This window comes from Microplitis demolitor, chromosome 2 (genome assembly GCF_026212275.2).
Source record: "Microplitis demolitor isolate Queensland-Clemson2020A chromosome 2, iyMicDemo2.1a, whole genome shotgun sequence".
In the NCBI taxonomy this organism is placed as follows: domain Eukaryota; kingdom Metazoa; phylum Arthropoda; class Insecta; order Hymenoptera; family Braconidae; genus Microplitis; species Microplitis demolitor.
In genome coordinates, this window is record NC_068546.1 from 14,728,658 (window position 1) to 14,746,254 (window position 17,597).

The 17,597-nt window shown below is 30.0% G+C and overlaps 2 protein-coding genes across 3 annotated transcripts in view; both read left to right on the plus strand.

Annotated features, from left to right (window-relative positions):
* LOC103575582 (uncharacterized) overlaps positions 1–17,597 on the plus strand; it is a 127,125-nt gene that overhangs the window by 41,252 nt on the left and 68,276 nt on the right. The gene's annotated exons all lie outside the window — the stretch shown is intronic.
* Positions 352–1,587, plus strand: LOC128667353 (uncharacterized). Its single transcript, XM_053737019.1, has one exon. The coding sequence runs from the start codon at positions 352–354 to the stop codon at positions 1,585–1,587; it is 1,236 nt and encodes a 411-aa protein (XP_053592994.1).

Genomic DNA, 17,597 nt, shown 5'->3' on the forward strand with positions numbered 1-17,597 from the left:
TATAAGATTGTTGAATTGCCATCTCACGTCATTTATCTGCCGATCACCGTACAAGCAATACAAAATCTCAGACTGAGAATTGTTGATCAAGACGGAAAACTGGCTAATTTTAGAGGTGAGACGATAACCATAAGACTGCATATAAAGTCTATAAAATAATGGGTATCGTGTATGAGACAAAAAGTGGTGCTGGGTATAAAACGACAGCAACATGGTCGAGCAACATTCACCGAGTACCTCACAAGGTGTTAACACATCAGAACGCTCAGTTTCTTCAGAGCCTAGGACTAAAATTACGTGGAAAATTAAGAAAATAAAAATTTATTTTTGTTGTTTGACGTGTATACGACCATGGCGGCAGAAATCTTAAATATTCAACGACAAATCATTTTTGATGAGTCGATTGCACACTATGAAGCACATGCTCATCTCCCGTATGCTTCATCAACATTCAACAACAGCGATGAAATAAGAATTGCTGTTCAACATCAAGATTTATGTCTACTTCCAAGTAAAAGTACACTGCATGTGTACGGAAAATTCACAAAGTCTGATGGTACAGCTGTAAGTGCAACGACTCACATGGTAAATATGACAGTATGTCATATGTTTGAAGAAATACGCTACGAGCTCAATGGTGTTGAGATTGATCGTAACAAAAATGTTGGCATCACAAGTCTCATGAAAGGATACACGTCACTGAGTCCAGCTCAACAAAATACACTCGAGAACTCAGGCTGGATTATGGATGAAGCTGTTAACAAATTACACAATGACAATAGCTACTTTAATGTATCTATACCACTGAGTGTTTTGCTAGGATTTGCTGAAGATTACCATAAAGTTGTCATAAATGCAAAGCATGAATTGATTTTAATAAGATCAAATGCTGATTTAAATGCCTACGTGGCTACACCTGCTGCTGGAGCTCATGCTGAAGCTGTTAAAATTATGCTGCAAAAAATCGAGTGGATTGTACCATATGTGACTATGGCTGATAAACAAAAAATTGAAGCTTTGAATTATATTACAAGTGACCCAGCTATCTCAATCAGTTTCCGAGCTTGGGAGCTGTACGAGTATCCACTATTACCTAATACTTCGAAGCACATTTGGGCTGTCAAAACTTCTACGCAGCTCGAGAAACCACGTTTCGTGATACTTGGATTTCAAACAGCAAGAAAAAATGATGCAACAAAAAACGCCAGCGTATTTGATCACTGCAACATCAGAGATATAAAATTATTTTTAAACTCTCAGAGTTATCCTTATGGGAATTTAAACCTCAACATTGCAAACAATCAATATGCTCTGTTGTATGATATATATATAAATTTCCAAATTTCATACTACAACAAAGAACCTGAGCCACTGTTGACGAAGAAGAAATTTTTGGAACAAGCACCACTGTATGTTATCGATTGCTCGAAACAAAACGAATCGATAAAATCTGGACCAGTGGACGTTCGTCTGGAATTTGAATCTACAAATCAATTTCCTGCGCAGAGATCAGCTTATTGCCTCATTATACATGATCGCATAGTCGAGTATAATCCTATAAGCAGCATCGTACGGAAACTAATATGAAGACTGTTAAATTTAATCCAACGCCCACCATACATTACATGTATGTATGGAGATTTGCACACGAGCAAGCAAGAAGAGGCGAATGGGAACAAGCAGCAAGAGATCGAGAACGATTTAAACAAAGAATTAATAAATTAAATATAATTATTGAACCTGTATTAATTAAAAAACTTACATTTATAAATGAATAAACTTATTTTATATTGATATACATTGTTTTTTATTATTTATAACCTAAAATATACATTTAAGTCTTATATAACCTGAAATATTTTTTTCATTTCACATAACCTCAAATACATAATAAACTATAGATATTTTTTTCTTAACTTAAAATGTACATTTTAGTTTTACATAACCTCAAAATATACATTTAGTCTTACATGAAATATAGTCTTTTTTCTTAACATCAAAATATACATTTAGTCTTACATAAAATATAGTTTTTTTTCTCTTAACCTAAAAATATACAGTTAGAGCGATCTTTTTTGAATGGATATGCAAAGCTATCAGGAATATCATCATGGAATATATAATGATCCCGACACCTTTGATAGCCAATCAATTTTTCATTATTTTTTAATTCTTCTGTTAGTTTGTGCCAAACGAAATCAATTTGCTGGGCTGCATTTTCAAGGATAAATGTATCATGAAAGCATACGATGTCTCGATCATCCATACAAAATAGATTCCCCAACGGATTGAAGATCTGAACTGACTTTTCGTATGTTGGTTGAATTCCATAAAAATGCCAGAACCATCTCTTGAACTCTTGGACATTTTGAAATGCACATGAAGTATCCAATTTCTTCAAGTAATATGCATAGTATGGACATTGATATTTCAAGAAATCATTCTTTTGATAGAGTGAGAAAAATTTCAGTTTTTCTAAATCGATAATTGGTACAGCCGGGTCAATGAGATCTTCAAACCATTTCTTCTTCTGTTCACCTTGTACGTAAAAGTATCGTGTATGTTTGACCATAATTTCAAGAATGTCTCTCAATAATTCATATGGTAGCAATCCGGCTATCCATGATATTGAATGGTGAAGCTTATGATGATCAACACTTTTCTGCATTACAGCAACATCAACTTGATCCAAATGTGGTTCAAACAACCAATGTTCACATCGTGCAAGACCATATGTACCCACTTTATCATAAATATCAGTAGCACAAAGTTCTTTTATCACAAATCTGCCATCAGGCATCTCGAAACCCACAAAATCAATTATCAAGTCCATTATTATTGCGGTTTGTTAGCTTTAAACAATAACTTAGTTAATATAAATGTGATTTCATGACAGGTTTGTTCATAATCTTTGCGATCTTTGAAGTTTAATAATATTTCTTTCCAATGAGACAATTGTAATTCGATTTCTTTCGTTCGAATTGCTAATTCTTTGTTTCTTTCTTCATTCGTTTTCCTAAAATAATAGGAATCAGGGATACAAGCGTCGTCGTCGAAAATATCACTTTCGCTGCTTATATCCTCGAATTCGATTTGAGCATCGTGGTTACACTCATCAATGCATACATGAAGTCTATAAAAGTTAATACCTTGAGGACCCATTTTTATGATTTTCTAAGTATACGTAATTGTAGTTTTTCCGTTTTTTACTAATTTCAAATAGATTCTGTGCTAAATTTCTTTTTTCAGCACAGCCTGGACACGATACTTCTCGCGCACTTTCAATAATTTCAAGATTTTTTGCAAACCCAATTACATCATTGATAAATTTTCCAATATCCTCAGGAGGCACGTCACCAAATAACGATTCAATAATGTCGTCGAGGTTATCGGTGTATGGCCGGTTATGTAAGAGAAAAATTCTTTCACTTTCACTGAATTTTTTATCCATTAGCACAAGCTGTTAACTAGAACGTTCCTCGATATAGACTGACTGCTGCGAGCTCGTGAGCTCAACGCTCAGCTCAGTATCCCCACTCTAGGCCGAAAACAAGTTCAGACTTGTCGGATGACGTCATCATCTAGCAGTTTGAAATAGAACAAAGGAAAAAACCAGTTCAGACTTGTTGGATGACGTCATCTACTACGCAGTAGCCAAAAAAGAGGGAAAAGAAACTAAACCACTAGATGGCATGGCTTCTCGCAAGTGCTCGTACTACACCGAGTTTGAATGTATCAAACATTGGTCAGAAAGTAAATTGGCCCCGTGATGACGCTCAAGGCTGATAGACTGAGAAAGTATCAGCCTTGAGCGCCATTATGGTGTCATTTTGTTTTCAAAGTTTCCCACTCAAAATATACCCACAAGGCGCCATCTATAATAAGACGAGCTCCAAATGGCTGATACAAGCTTAAAATGGCGGACACGAGCTCAAAAGGGTCCTAGATAAGCTCACAATGAGCTCAGACGGTAAAAACACTGCCAAATAACGCCAATTATCATTAAAATGATGTCAAAAAGGCCCCAAATAAGCACACCAACAGCCGACACATTATCATCAATCGTTAACTTACCCTCAGTCGATACAACAGATCGTACCCATTTTGATGCTAATTGGAACAGAAACCCCCTTGCCTATCTACTCTTTATTTTTAGCAGATGTAATCGCTCTTCCCAGATATGTATTTAAATTTTTCCTCTCTGCCCTAATTCTCTCATTACTATAATTTCTGTTGTTTAAGAATTTTTCAAAGTGGTATGACAATAATTCTTTTTTCCGTGGTGATAAATAATTTCTCTGACCGGTGTTGGACTGAACACGAACCACTCGCGTAGATAACGTTCGCGTACCCCATATTGCATGTGCCATGATGGTAATAAATTTTGATGGTGTATCAGCATCATCGGTTTCGCGGTATGCGGCGTTGGAGATATATAAATTGTCGCCGATATGAAATTGATAATTTCGGTAAAAATCTATATTATTATTCGGATCATGAAAATCATTTTCTTGTGGCAGTTGTTGACCTAACGGTGGTTGCTGAAGTTGACATTGTCGTCGTGGCTGTTGTTGTAGGGGTTGTCGTGGGGGTTCTTGCGGCTGTCGTTGTAGAGGTTGTCGTAGGGGTTGTTGTGGGGGTTCTTGCGGCTGTTGTTATGGGGGTTGTTTTAGTATTTGTTGATGCTTTTCAAGGGAGGTCCGCGCCAATAAAGCCTGCTGTTTCCACTTTTTTGCTTCTAGTTCCTGCTGCCGACATTGTTCCCGGAGTTCTGATATCAATCGGTCTTCTTGGTTTAAAATAAAATCCTGAAAAGTAAAGTTAATTTAAAGTTTAAGCAATGTGTTTTAGTAAGGTTGATAGTATAATAAGTTTCGAATAATAAGAAAATTCATATGAAGCTTACTACGTTATTTGGTACTGATGGAGTTTTCTGCGGCATTAAATTTCTACCGGACGTAGATGGCTCAGCCTGCAAAAGTAGATTTTTTTTATCACTTTAAAATAAGAACAGCTTTAATTTGTACACAACTACTTAGCAATCGCATATTGAGTTTGACAAATTCAACTCTTTTTATTTAAATACCTTTGTCGAAATAACTAAATTCAACTGTCAGAATGAGTATCTTTCATGCTCTTTACGAAACTCGTAAAAACAAAATGTCATGTATAACAGGGCTGTGCTGTTACTCTGGTCGTCCTTAATTTCCTTTTTAAGGGCGCCACTGGAAGGATTAAACGGTCTTCCAGAACCGGTTCTTAATGCTCAGGGTCGGTGTAAAATTTAATTGTAAGAGAAGGAAGAGGAAGGGTAATTTTATAAATAACTTAGATTTAATTATTACAATAATATTCACTTTATTAATTACCAACCTTTCAATTAAAACCTTATAAATTTATAACTTTTGACCTTAAACCTTATACCTTATAACTATTAGACCTAATACCTTATAACCTTAGACCTTAGAACTATTAACCAATTGACCTTATACCTTTGACCTTATACCTTTGACCAAATAAAATCCTACTAATTACCTTTGGCGACTTAAGACTAATTAGCCACTACCTTGGCATCACACACACTCTCACACTCGATTAGAACATTGCCAACTACCTTTGGACTTATAATTAAAATCGGTTACTTCCCGAATTAATTATTACTATTCTATACATTTTAAAATTCATTTCCTATACACACTGCACTCATGTCCTCTGGACTTACTCACACACTGAATTAAAAATGGTTATTCCCGCCAAGCACTTAGTAAATTAATTAATTAATTTAGAAGAAGAATTATTATTAATTAATTAATTTTAATTTAACTCCTTTCCAATAACTAACATTATTTCTTCAATATAATACTGATCCAAATTTTACGAGAATTAATATTGTCTTTTTAGTTAGAAAATCTCAACTCAGTTTCTTTTACTCAACGCTCGACTTCTCTCGACTTTTTGCTTTATAGATTTTCCTTTGTATCGAGTATTGGTTATAATAATTTTATTAACTAATTTCATTCATTATTAATTTACTTTAATTATTAATTTGGTCCATTTAACTAATTTAATTACTATTTAATTTGGTTATTTTAATTAATTTAATTAATATTTAAATTGTAACAACGCAGACTAAATGATGGAAAATTCTGGCTCGTTTACGATCGGCCTAGAATTTTCTACGACGCATATAATTCCGGCGATGGCTTGGAATTTTAAGACAACGCCCTGGACCCGGCAATAGGCCTGGACCCGGTTAGACAACCGTCTGGCTTAATTTTTATTAATAAATTACTTTTATAACTAATTAATTATTGACTATGGGCCTAAACGCGGATACCTCGACGAACGACTAAGTATTTGTAAATTAAATTAATATTCTGGCTTCGGCCTAAAATAATTAATTTAATTAATACCTGATTACTTTCTGATGCGGTTCTCTTTATTTCACCGTCTCTCGTCAGATCCTTTTCCGTCTCGTTCGTCGCGTTCTCCTGCTTTGTCTCGCGTCTTTCCTTCTATTGTTTCTCGTCTTTCTTTCTATTTGGTGTTGGCTCCTTCACCTGCTTTTCCAAATAATTAATATTTTGTTATCAAGGGTACCGGCTAACGGCCTGATATCACTAATAGTTAATACAATTATCGCTTGGTTCCACAAAAGAATCCAAGTCTAAAATTGATTAATTAAATGACTGATGAAGAGCGTCTTGGTTGTTCGGCGTCTTCCCCGGTTGTGTGTCTCGGCCTGGGTTTTCTCTTCACTTATCATAGTACACCCACTCGACCGAATTCGGCAACTTCCGGAAAATTATCTACCCCTACTTATCACTAAGTGGGACTGACAGACAAGCCCCTACGATTTCCGCGCGGGACGACAGTCACACTCTACCCCGGATAACCCTGGGGTAATAATAGATTATATCGACCGCGCACATGATAGAAAATCACGGCAATGGAGCGCGGAAAATTCAAAGTTCCCTGTTACACATGAAATTTCATAAATTTATACATCAATAGAAGTTTACAAAAATTTATAAAACTAAAATGCAGTATGAAAAATAATAACGACTTTACAGTATTTCATGAAATCCCTCAAAAATTTTTCAAAATTTATATTTTTATACACTGAGAGAACAATTTATTTGAGCCAAATAAGATATATTCCAGGCAAATAAAACCCATATTTAAATGGACTCAATCAATACTTATTTGAGATAAAGATATGGTTTATTTGAATGAAATAATGATTTGTTTATAGTTGATAAATTTGTAGTTGAATGGTAACACTGGAACACCATTTGTTGGCTACAAACAAATATATATTTGAATGAAATAAATGATTTGTTCAGTCAAATAGATCTATTTATTTGGCTCAAATAAATTGTTCTCTCAGTGTACGGTATTTAAGGGTTTCACAATATATTACAATTTTTTTAATTTATTATTTTTTTTACGGCATTCGAATTTTCTGCATTACTACAAAATTTATATGATTTAATACAACTTTATAAAATTTTGAGAAATACTTATTTCATTGGATTATATATTTTATCAGGCTTTAGATAGATATTATAATATTTTACTGCATTCAAATTTTGCACACAGGCCATAAATCATTGAACTTACTATGAGCTACCAAAAAAGCCTCATAAAATACCACGAAATTGGTGAAAAAAGAATCTGTCTATCGGTTAGCCTTGCCGGCCAGCCCCAAAAATTCTCGCTGTTTTCGAGCTACTTAAGCTCGAAAACATTGGTGTCAATATATTTTCTAGCTTTTCGAGCAACAATAAAAATGATAAAATCTACTGTGAGATCACAGGTTTTCAATTTATTTGTCAATTATTCTTTAACATCTTGATAAATATACTCTCCATTCTTTTACAATCACGTATGTAAGTGCATTGGAGGGCAGCAAGAATTTAAAAGATGGATCCAAGTTCATAAGCTCAGCGCTCGTCAGGATTTTTTATTAATGAATAGAAAGGCTTTTTGGCATCCAAAATGAAATCAGTAAATTTCTTATTATTTACTGATTTAGTTTCAAACTTTCAACTAAAAATTCGTAAAAAAAATTTGTCGATATTTTTTATGAACTTCAAGGTCAGAAATCGGTGTAAAGAAGTTTTAAGAACGGCAAGTGAAGGAAAAAAAGTTGAAGCTAATTAGATGAGCTTCAAAATACCTTTAATGATATTTCTCTATAAATTTTTACTCTAAAGTACACGAAGAGAAAACAATAGTTCTGATTCCAAATGCTAGAATCGTAATCATTACAATGTTATATAATAATGAAGATTTATATGAATATCCTGAGTGAATTTGCTGGGAAAAATCTCAGGCTGGTGTCTTACTCTTACTTCGACGTGTTATGTGACAGCAGTCACGCGGAATCCCATTTTCAACATTGAATAAAAATTATTATTTATGGAGCTAGAATTCCGGGAGTCGATACTTCTTTTCAGAAATATCCTCCTCTTTAAGAATCTTTTTTTAAATTTTCGATATCGCTCATAGTTATTGAGTTATTGACGAAAAGCTGAGATTTTGTATTTTGTTTGTGTCTTTCGTTAATAAAAAATTTAAATTTTGATGAATTATAAAAAAATGCATCTTGCTCAAAATTTAATTCTGCGTCGAATGCCCTATCACTCATATTTTTGCCACAATTCTAAGAGTTTTCCCAGCAAATTCACTCAGGATTTTCTCAAAAATCATTGTTACTATGTAATATAGTAATGGTCACCATTGTAGCATATAAATCAGAACTATTATTTTCTGCTCGTGTAATTCACAGATAAATCAATAAAAAATTATTTTTATTCTCAAATCTAGATAATTAAAAATTCCTAATACTTTCAAGCTAATCTACCGATTAAGCTCATTTTTTAATTTCGTCAAACGAATGAACCAGAAAAAAATTGGTGCCAAGTTTCATTCAGATTTGATTAGAATTTTTGACTTTGTCTAGACCACAAGACTCAATATTTGTAATTAGTCATATTGGTGCTGATGAATGTCACCATGAATAAACGATATAGTTTTAGATAAAGTCATAGCAGTGTAATTAAAAGCTCATTACATTAGCTTCAAGATGCAACGAACGAAATTTATCAGTAACGCATCAAAAGATATTTTGAGAACTAAAGCTGTAAAAAAAAATTTTTCAATGCTTCCGAAAATTTTCAGCTATTAATTTATGTGAAAAAGTAGTCAAAATGGCAAATTAAATAACAAAAATTAAAGCTAATTGCACGAGCTTGCAAATAAATTCAACAGAAATAAGCTATCGTTTTTTATTCAAAAGTTACATAGAAAGAAATTGACATAAAATGATTTTTATTTTAATCCAAAAGACATTAAAAACCCTCAACTTTTAAACAAATAGACTGATTTGGCTTGTCTTCGAACTTGACTTAGATTTTTACACAAAAAAAAACATGTTGAAATTTATTTATTAACGTTTAAGGTTGTAAACACTATTATGTCCATATTATCGCGTTGTGAAATCCAATATATTTTCATACATCCCGTTTAAAAAAAATTCTTAAAAAAGGCTGAAAAGTGGTAAATATTCTAAACTTTAAAACACAACACTATGTTTGACTTTTTTTGAACGTTTATTAAACTTTCGAACATTCAAGAGATAAATCAATAAATAGAAATAGTTCAAAATCAGTTTTTTCTAAACGTATTGCGCACTGAAAAAGATTGTGAAACCTAACAATTTTAATGGAGCGTCAAAAAAGTTCTTAAATATGAGTCGAAAATATTTATTTCTAATATTAAGTCAATTTTTTTTTTCTATTTTTAGAAGTTTAAAAATCGTTTGAAAAAATTTGTCATTGTGTCACAATTTGGAGTTTTAAATAGTCAACACTCTTTCAACCTTATTTCAAATATTTTTTTTTATACGGGGTATTAGAGTGATTCGAAACAAATTCAAATTTAATTTTTTTTGCTCTTATTCCCTGAACCATTAGTGGTTGCCGAAAAAAAAATCGTCCCAATAAAAATTAATTCTCTAGCTCAACTTTGAGGGGTCACGATTTACATTTTTATTTCTCGTCAAATGGACGTTAAAGAATTTTAATTTTCATTAAAAATTTAATTACTCGTAATCTACTGAATATTTTTAAAATTTTACATAGGTTTTTAAAGCTGATTCCTAAAGTTTTCCAAAGCCCTATGATAAGTCATAATAATTATTTTAAAAAACGCCAATTGAATATCTTTGAAAAGTAAATATTTTTTTATTTAAAAAAGACATTGTTAATAAAATTTTGTTCTTGCAACTTAGTTACATCAATTTACATGCTTCCGAATGCGTGTCAATAAGTATTGCATGCAATTAATTTAATTAAGATGAAAAAAAAAAAATATTGAAAATGTCTTTTTGAAATGAACTTTTCAGAGCTTTTATTGGCGTTTTTTTTTATAATACTGAATCATCATATAGTTTTGGAACGCTTGAGAAATCAGCTTTAAAGAGCTATGTAAAATTTTTGAAATATTCAGTAGCTTACGAATAATTAAAAACCTTTTCATGAAAAAAAAAAAAAAAGTTTTTTAATGTTAATTAGATGAGAAAATAAAATTAAAATAGCGACTGCTCAGAATTGACCTATAGACAACCCATCTTTTGGAAAAATTTTTTAGTCGGCAATCACTAGCGTTTCAAGGGGTAAGGGAGGAAAAAAAAATTTTTTAATTTTTTATTAATCAGCCCAACACATGCATAACTTTTTGAACTAATGGTATTTTTGGAACCTACGCGACGAATTATGATACATTGTGGCAAAATTCTTCAGAAAGTTCAACATAAAGACAAATGCAATAGCCAAATTTCTATAAAAAATCTACTAAAAGAAATAATTGTTTCGTCCGCCCAAAAGTAAGATTCCCAAACTTCTTTAATGGATCATTACATCAAAAGTAGAATTTGATTGTATTTTATAACGTTCTCTACTATTTCACGCGTCCCACGGCGGAGTGTGGTTGGCGCTCAATAGCCGTTATGGCTCTCCGTTGGTCGAAAACTGAAAAATAAAATAAACCCAGAAAACAAATGTCCCACCTGGAGATATCCTGAATCTCCCTGGACTGGCTGCTCTGCTCAGGCTGGGTTAGAAAACCTAGTTGGGCGCCAGTTCGTGTGCCCCACGAACAAAATTAACTCAAAAATAACACAACGGAGAAAAATGAAAATGAAAATAAAATAAATAACAGGATAGCGATTTCAGATTTAGGAATAAGGATAGCAAGAAAGATAGCAGTAATTAAAATAATAAAATTAAATAAATACCGGGTTGATGACCATTTGTTTTAATTATCCATTAATTACTAAATAATCAGTTCAATATATAACGCATACTCACATAAATAATGTTCAAAAATAATAGTACATTACTTACAAAAGAAAATAATACTAATAGTATGCGCATATATAATTATAATTCAAATAATAATAATAATACATAAACAATAAATGTATTGTATAATAAAATTTCTGGTAATACTTAATATTTCACTCGCACATGAAAATAAACAAAAGAAATAGATAAATTATTCTCCAGTACAAATTCCCCGTAAATTCCACTGGTGAATTTACGGTATTTCAAAATAATATTGGTTTTGGACGCAAATAATAAAATAAATATCACCTCTTGACTAATATAATTATGAAGGGTTTTTATACCCTGATCACTCTCACGTGATAATTAAATAATAATTTGAGGAATCAACTCAAATTTAATATAATAATAATAAAAAGTAACAATAATTAATAACTCAAAGTAATAATACTCAATACGCAAATTAATAATAATTTACACTCACTATCCAGTTAAACAATAAGTAATAACTCAAATTATTAATATTAATACGCAAATTAATAATAATTCATAATCAATATTCAAGTAAATAATAGTTCATGACTCAGCTTAATAATAATTCATAAATCAAATCAATAATAATTCATAAATAATACTCAAATAAATAATAATTTATAACTCAAATTATTAATAAATCATAATGAAAAATAACCAGACATTTACCACACAACATTTGGTAAAATAATACTGAATAATTTCACTGACTGTACTCGTATTTACTGAGTATAACATTCACGCATTCCATCATATGTTTATGACCAGTTACTAATACTCAGAATTTACTATCTCTCTTACGCTTAGGCTATATACAAATGATCACCAACTCGGGAACCAAAATTACACGCCAATGTATTAGCCAAAAAGTACTTACAGTTTACGTATTATTCAACTCCCTTGGTTGCACGCTAATACGGTAAATGTATTTTCCTTTATGTGATTTATCAAAATGCTAAACTAATGCCAATGGGTTTATATTATCTACACAAAATACCAAATGGCGACAAATTTATAATTGAAATCTCCTACTTCCAATACAATTTATACCTAAGAAATCAATAACGTATTATTAACACAATAATTAAATAAAATCTTACATGTAAACACACAATAATTATAATACAATGTCGGATGAGATGTATGAGCAGCGTGTGCTGCCCTCTGTTGCTCACCGACCTTATGCGAGACTGCCGCGATATAAAAATATCGTGACAATTTTTTAGTTTCTTTTTTGTTTTTTTTTTTTTTTTTTTATTTTATTAATAATTACTGCCGATAAAATTTTATGAAATTTCATAAGATTTTTAAATATACTTTTTTCACAAGAATTTTGAAATTTTTGAATAGTCTGTAGATAATATAAAAATAGCTCTTTTCCTAATTTCCTTATCAGGCTGTTTAAAAAATTGAAATTATTATGATGGATAACAGCAATAAGTTAGCAAGAACTCAACTGACATATGTGTATTTTTCTCCAATTTTTATCATCATATTTTTTTGTACTCTTAGTATAAAAAAGTTTTTTAAAAAATAGACATTCTTGCTTCACTTTTAAAAAATCTATATACTAAAATGCTTTTAAATTTTATTAGTTTACAGTGTGAACTTCAAAATCGATTTACAATTTTTCAAATGTCTTTTCGCAAGTGTTACATGCTTCGATAAAAAATTGATTTTCTTATTGAATGTGAGATTAGTTTTTTTTTTGCTTTGGAAATTAAAATATTTTATTTATTACATTTTCATGTAGAAGTCACACTCTTATACGTCATAAGTCTACAAACTCGTGTCCTATTATAAAACAATAAATTTAGATTCACAAACTAAATATAAAAACTTTTAATCAGGCCTTCAAAAAATTATAATGCATCAGACTGACTTATTGACGTCAATAGCTTAAAAGATTAGTATTGAATTACTTGTGGTTAAATAAATTAATTTCATTATTTTTTTCTATAATAATTGTGAATTACATCTATAGTAGTAAAAGAAAACAAAACTCTATAACTCGTCTAAGTATCTAAAAATAATAATTTGAAAAATTTCCCAACGTATCCGAAAAACTTGGATTGGTACACATACCAATTTTTTAATTTTATAAAATTTCAAATAAAATATCGTAAATCTTATGTTATCCTAAACTCACTGGCACACTAATTTATAAATTATTATAAAAAGTGAGAAAACCTCCTCCTTTGGAGACAAATATTGACGTACTGAAGTTAAGATAAGAAAATCCGTAACAAAAAAACATTTTCGGAATATATTTTTAAAATTTGTACCTGGTTATTATAAGGTCTCAAGTTAACAGGGTCTTGAACATCTAATTGTTCTTCTGTTTCTCCATCGTTTTCTGAGTCATCAATAATAGTAGATCGTCGCTCAAATTCACTGTCATAGGTCTCATGAATATTTTCATCTCTTTCATCCTCAGCACCTGAATCTTCAACTTCAGATCTTGAATTCTCTCCTCCTATGTTATCACCATCACTCACAGAAACATCATCAATTTCTTGTCTTTTTTCTTTTGAATGAATATTAACACCACCAGATTTTTTTGCAATTTTTATGAAGTAAAATATTTAATTATAAGCAATGGACAAAAAATTAATTTGTTGAAATTTTACTGCTATTTTTTATGTTTGAATATTTACCACATCTTCAGTAGTTCCTTGAGTCATTTGATACGCCTTAATTATTTCTTCAGTTCGTTGTCTGTTTATTAAAGTTTCGTTTAATTTCCTTTTCTAAAAAAAAGATATGCAATAAAAAATTGCATCTATTAGCAATTCGTTGTTGAAAAATTTAGTTTATGTTTTAAATAATGTTGCTTACTTTTCTAGAAGTTTTAGCCTTCGAGGCTACCGATGCTTCTTCATTTTCAGAAGATTCAAAAGATGAAGGATTCTTAATTTTAGGACGACTAATACGGCCTTTATAATGTTCCAATGCTTCCTTAGTTCCTAAAGTTTGGATAAAGTTTGTAAAATTGATGTCAAAATGTATTAGAATAGAGGGTTTATTATAATGTTGAGTTGAGAGACTCATTTGATAACTAAGTTTAAAAAAATAAATGAACAAGAAGTAAAATCATCAGCAAATTTTAATCTTGCGTTAAAATTATGTAAAGTCCTTTATTTACTTTTAATAAGCACAAGAAAAACTTTTTTTTTTTTTTCATGTAATTCTTACTATGATTCTGAGAATGGGTTTATCAACAAGAGTGTAATATACGACTATTAACTATTCACAAGTATCTCATAAAATTAGTACGTTTGCTGCCAATTTTAAAAACTATTTATTAAAATAGTTGCTTATTAATTGTCATCTTTATCAGACCAAAATTGTTAATAACAAATTTATTATGATTTATAAGTTTTATTAAACTGGCACGTGGCCCAATTGGGACGATGGCCATTAAGGAAAAAAAAAAGTTTCATTAAAAAGCGTGAAATATGAAACAATTATAAATAGTATTGAAAATTACAAGTAACTGACATTTTTAATATTGTTTATAAAAAGAATCGATAGTGATCAAAAAGTTATTCTAAACCTGTATATAAAACCATTTAAATTATTTGTATATTTGCATATACTTGATTTTTTGTATGTAATAGTAGTATTTTGTTTGTTAATAAACACATAAGAACTGACTGATGATTATAAATTACAATATTTAAATAGAAAAACAAATTAATAAAAAAAAAAAAAATTAAAAATTTCTCGAAATTACTAACCAGCGACTTGTAATATCATACATTTAATTTTTTTATCGCCTTTCTTAAAACGATAAACTTGATTTCTATTTAGTGAATTAAATTTTTCAAAATCATAGATCTGAATAATTTTAATAATTTCCCTTCGATTTGATTCTTCTGGTATTTCAACGAGTGCATATTCCATTTTCATTTTTATTTAAAAACTCAACTGTTCGTATACTAGCTTGACTCGAACCGCTCACCGTGAGTGTCACCCGGGTAATAATGAAAAAACACAAGACACGCGTGGCCCGTGACGCGTTTCACTATTCCATCTATATGACAAGGGGTAGCGCCTTCAACTATACGCATATATTACTATAGAAGAGTGTATGTGTGCGCGCACTGTATAGTCTTCCAATTCTAACTTAGTTGCCGTTGAAATACTATACTGTCATCAATTCCTAGTATATGCATGTATGTGTGGAACCACATTGGGTTTTTGAAAGAACTCCAGCAAATAGCGGGTATAATGAAGCTGTTAATAATATTACACTTGAATAAGATCACGTCAAGTGGACCCCCCATTTTCCAATTGATCATAAAAGTTAAGTTTATGTATTTTTTTCTTAAGTAGTCAAGAAATATGAATCCCCCAAACGATATTTCAAAATTTTCATTTGAACAATAATTTTTTTTATAATGATAATTTTGAGTACTTTTAATTAAATATTGATTTCAAAACGACTGCTGAAGATAAATTCATGAAATTTTCAGGATTTATTGTCAAATATCTATATTTCATTAAAATATTAATAGCTTAAAATTATTTATTTATTATCCTATTGTAAATTAATTTTTAACTGAACAAATTAAAATTTCATTAACTTCTCGGTAACAAAAATGAAGTTCTTTTTCATCAGTTGCATGCTTTATTTATTAAAGTTTAAAATCCCTAAAGAAAATTTCACTCCTCATGATTAGTTTAAATAATATGAATTTATTTATCACCGCGCGCTGGGTGCCGGGCACTCTCAAGACAGTGAGCGGCCGAGCTTCTCAAGCTATATTGCAGCTTCAGTCAGTCATATAATTGAAAATATTGTTTTTAAGCTATTTTTTTTTTTTTAAACAATGTCATGGATAATACGATAAAATAATTTTTTATTATTAAACTGAAATAGGGAAAATTAACTACTAATTAAACTTGAAAATATAAAAAACCAAAAAATATTATTATGAAATAAATTTTTTTTTTTTTAACAATTTCATGAATAATACGGTAAAATAGGTTTTCATGATGAATAAATAATTTCTTTAATAATTATTAGTTAGTTTTATCTGTTTTAGTTTAATAATAGAAAATTATTTTATCATATTATCCATGACATTGTTTAAAAAAATAAATTTGTTTAATAACAATATTTTTAATTGTTATTTTAATTATGACTGACTAAAGCTGCAATATAGCCTGAGACGCTCGGCCGCGTACTACTGTGTCGAGAGCGCCCGGCACCCAGTGCGGGGTGATAAATAAATGCATACACGGAGAAAAAAATATAGTAATTTTTACTAAAAAATATGGGTAAAAATTACTATATTTAGATTGTAATGTTGAACCGCTATTGAAAATATAGGAAATATTATTAATCACATTAGTATATTTTACTTATCGTGGTTAGTAATTTTTACAATACGGATAAAGGAATATTTACTATACTGCTTAGTAAAATATACATCTCAAATATGAAATAGTATAAAACCTCATTAGTAATAATTGTAAGTCGTTTAGTTATTTTGAAAGTACGAATATCGGAATATTTACTATACTGTTTAGTAAAATATACATCCCAAATATGGAATAGTACAAAACCTGCATAGGAATAATTGTAAATCGTTTAGTAATTTTTAAAGTACGAATATTGGAATATTTACTATACTCTTTAGTAAAATATACATCGCAAATATGGAATAGTACAAAACCTGCTTAGGAATAATTGCAATTAATAATTACAATAAGCTTCCGTAATTTGAAAAGTAAGAATTAAAATTAACTGATTGTAAAAAATAATATATTTATACGAATTATTAATAAATGCATAATGGATTTTTTTATCTTAATACATGAATCTTTTCATACTTATAAACAAATATATATATATATATATGTGACTATTATAAAGATTTATAAACAATTACATTTTTAAGGTATAATTAATTAATTTGAAATCATTGATTCGAGCATAGTTGACTGTACACTAGTTGACAATTTAGTGTTAACTAGATTTATAACTATTTATCTAATTTAAAAATTATTCATCATAAAAAATTCAGTGAGTCTATAAAGGATAAATAAATGATTCAATTTGCTATTATTGTTATAACAAAACATTTAATTTAAAAAGTTATTGTCATAGTACAATATGTTGTGTATTTGTAGGAAAAGACATTAATTATGATTATATATAATGATATAATAAATATTAAAAAGTAAATAATAATAACATAATAA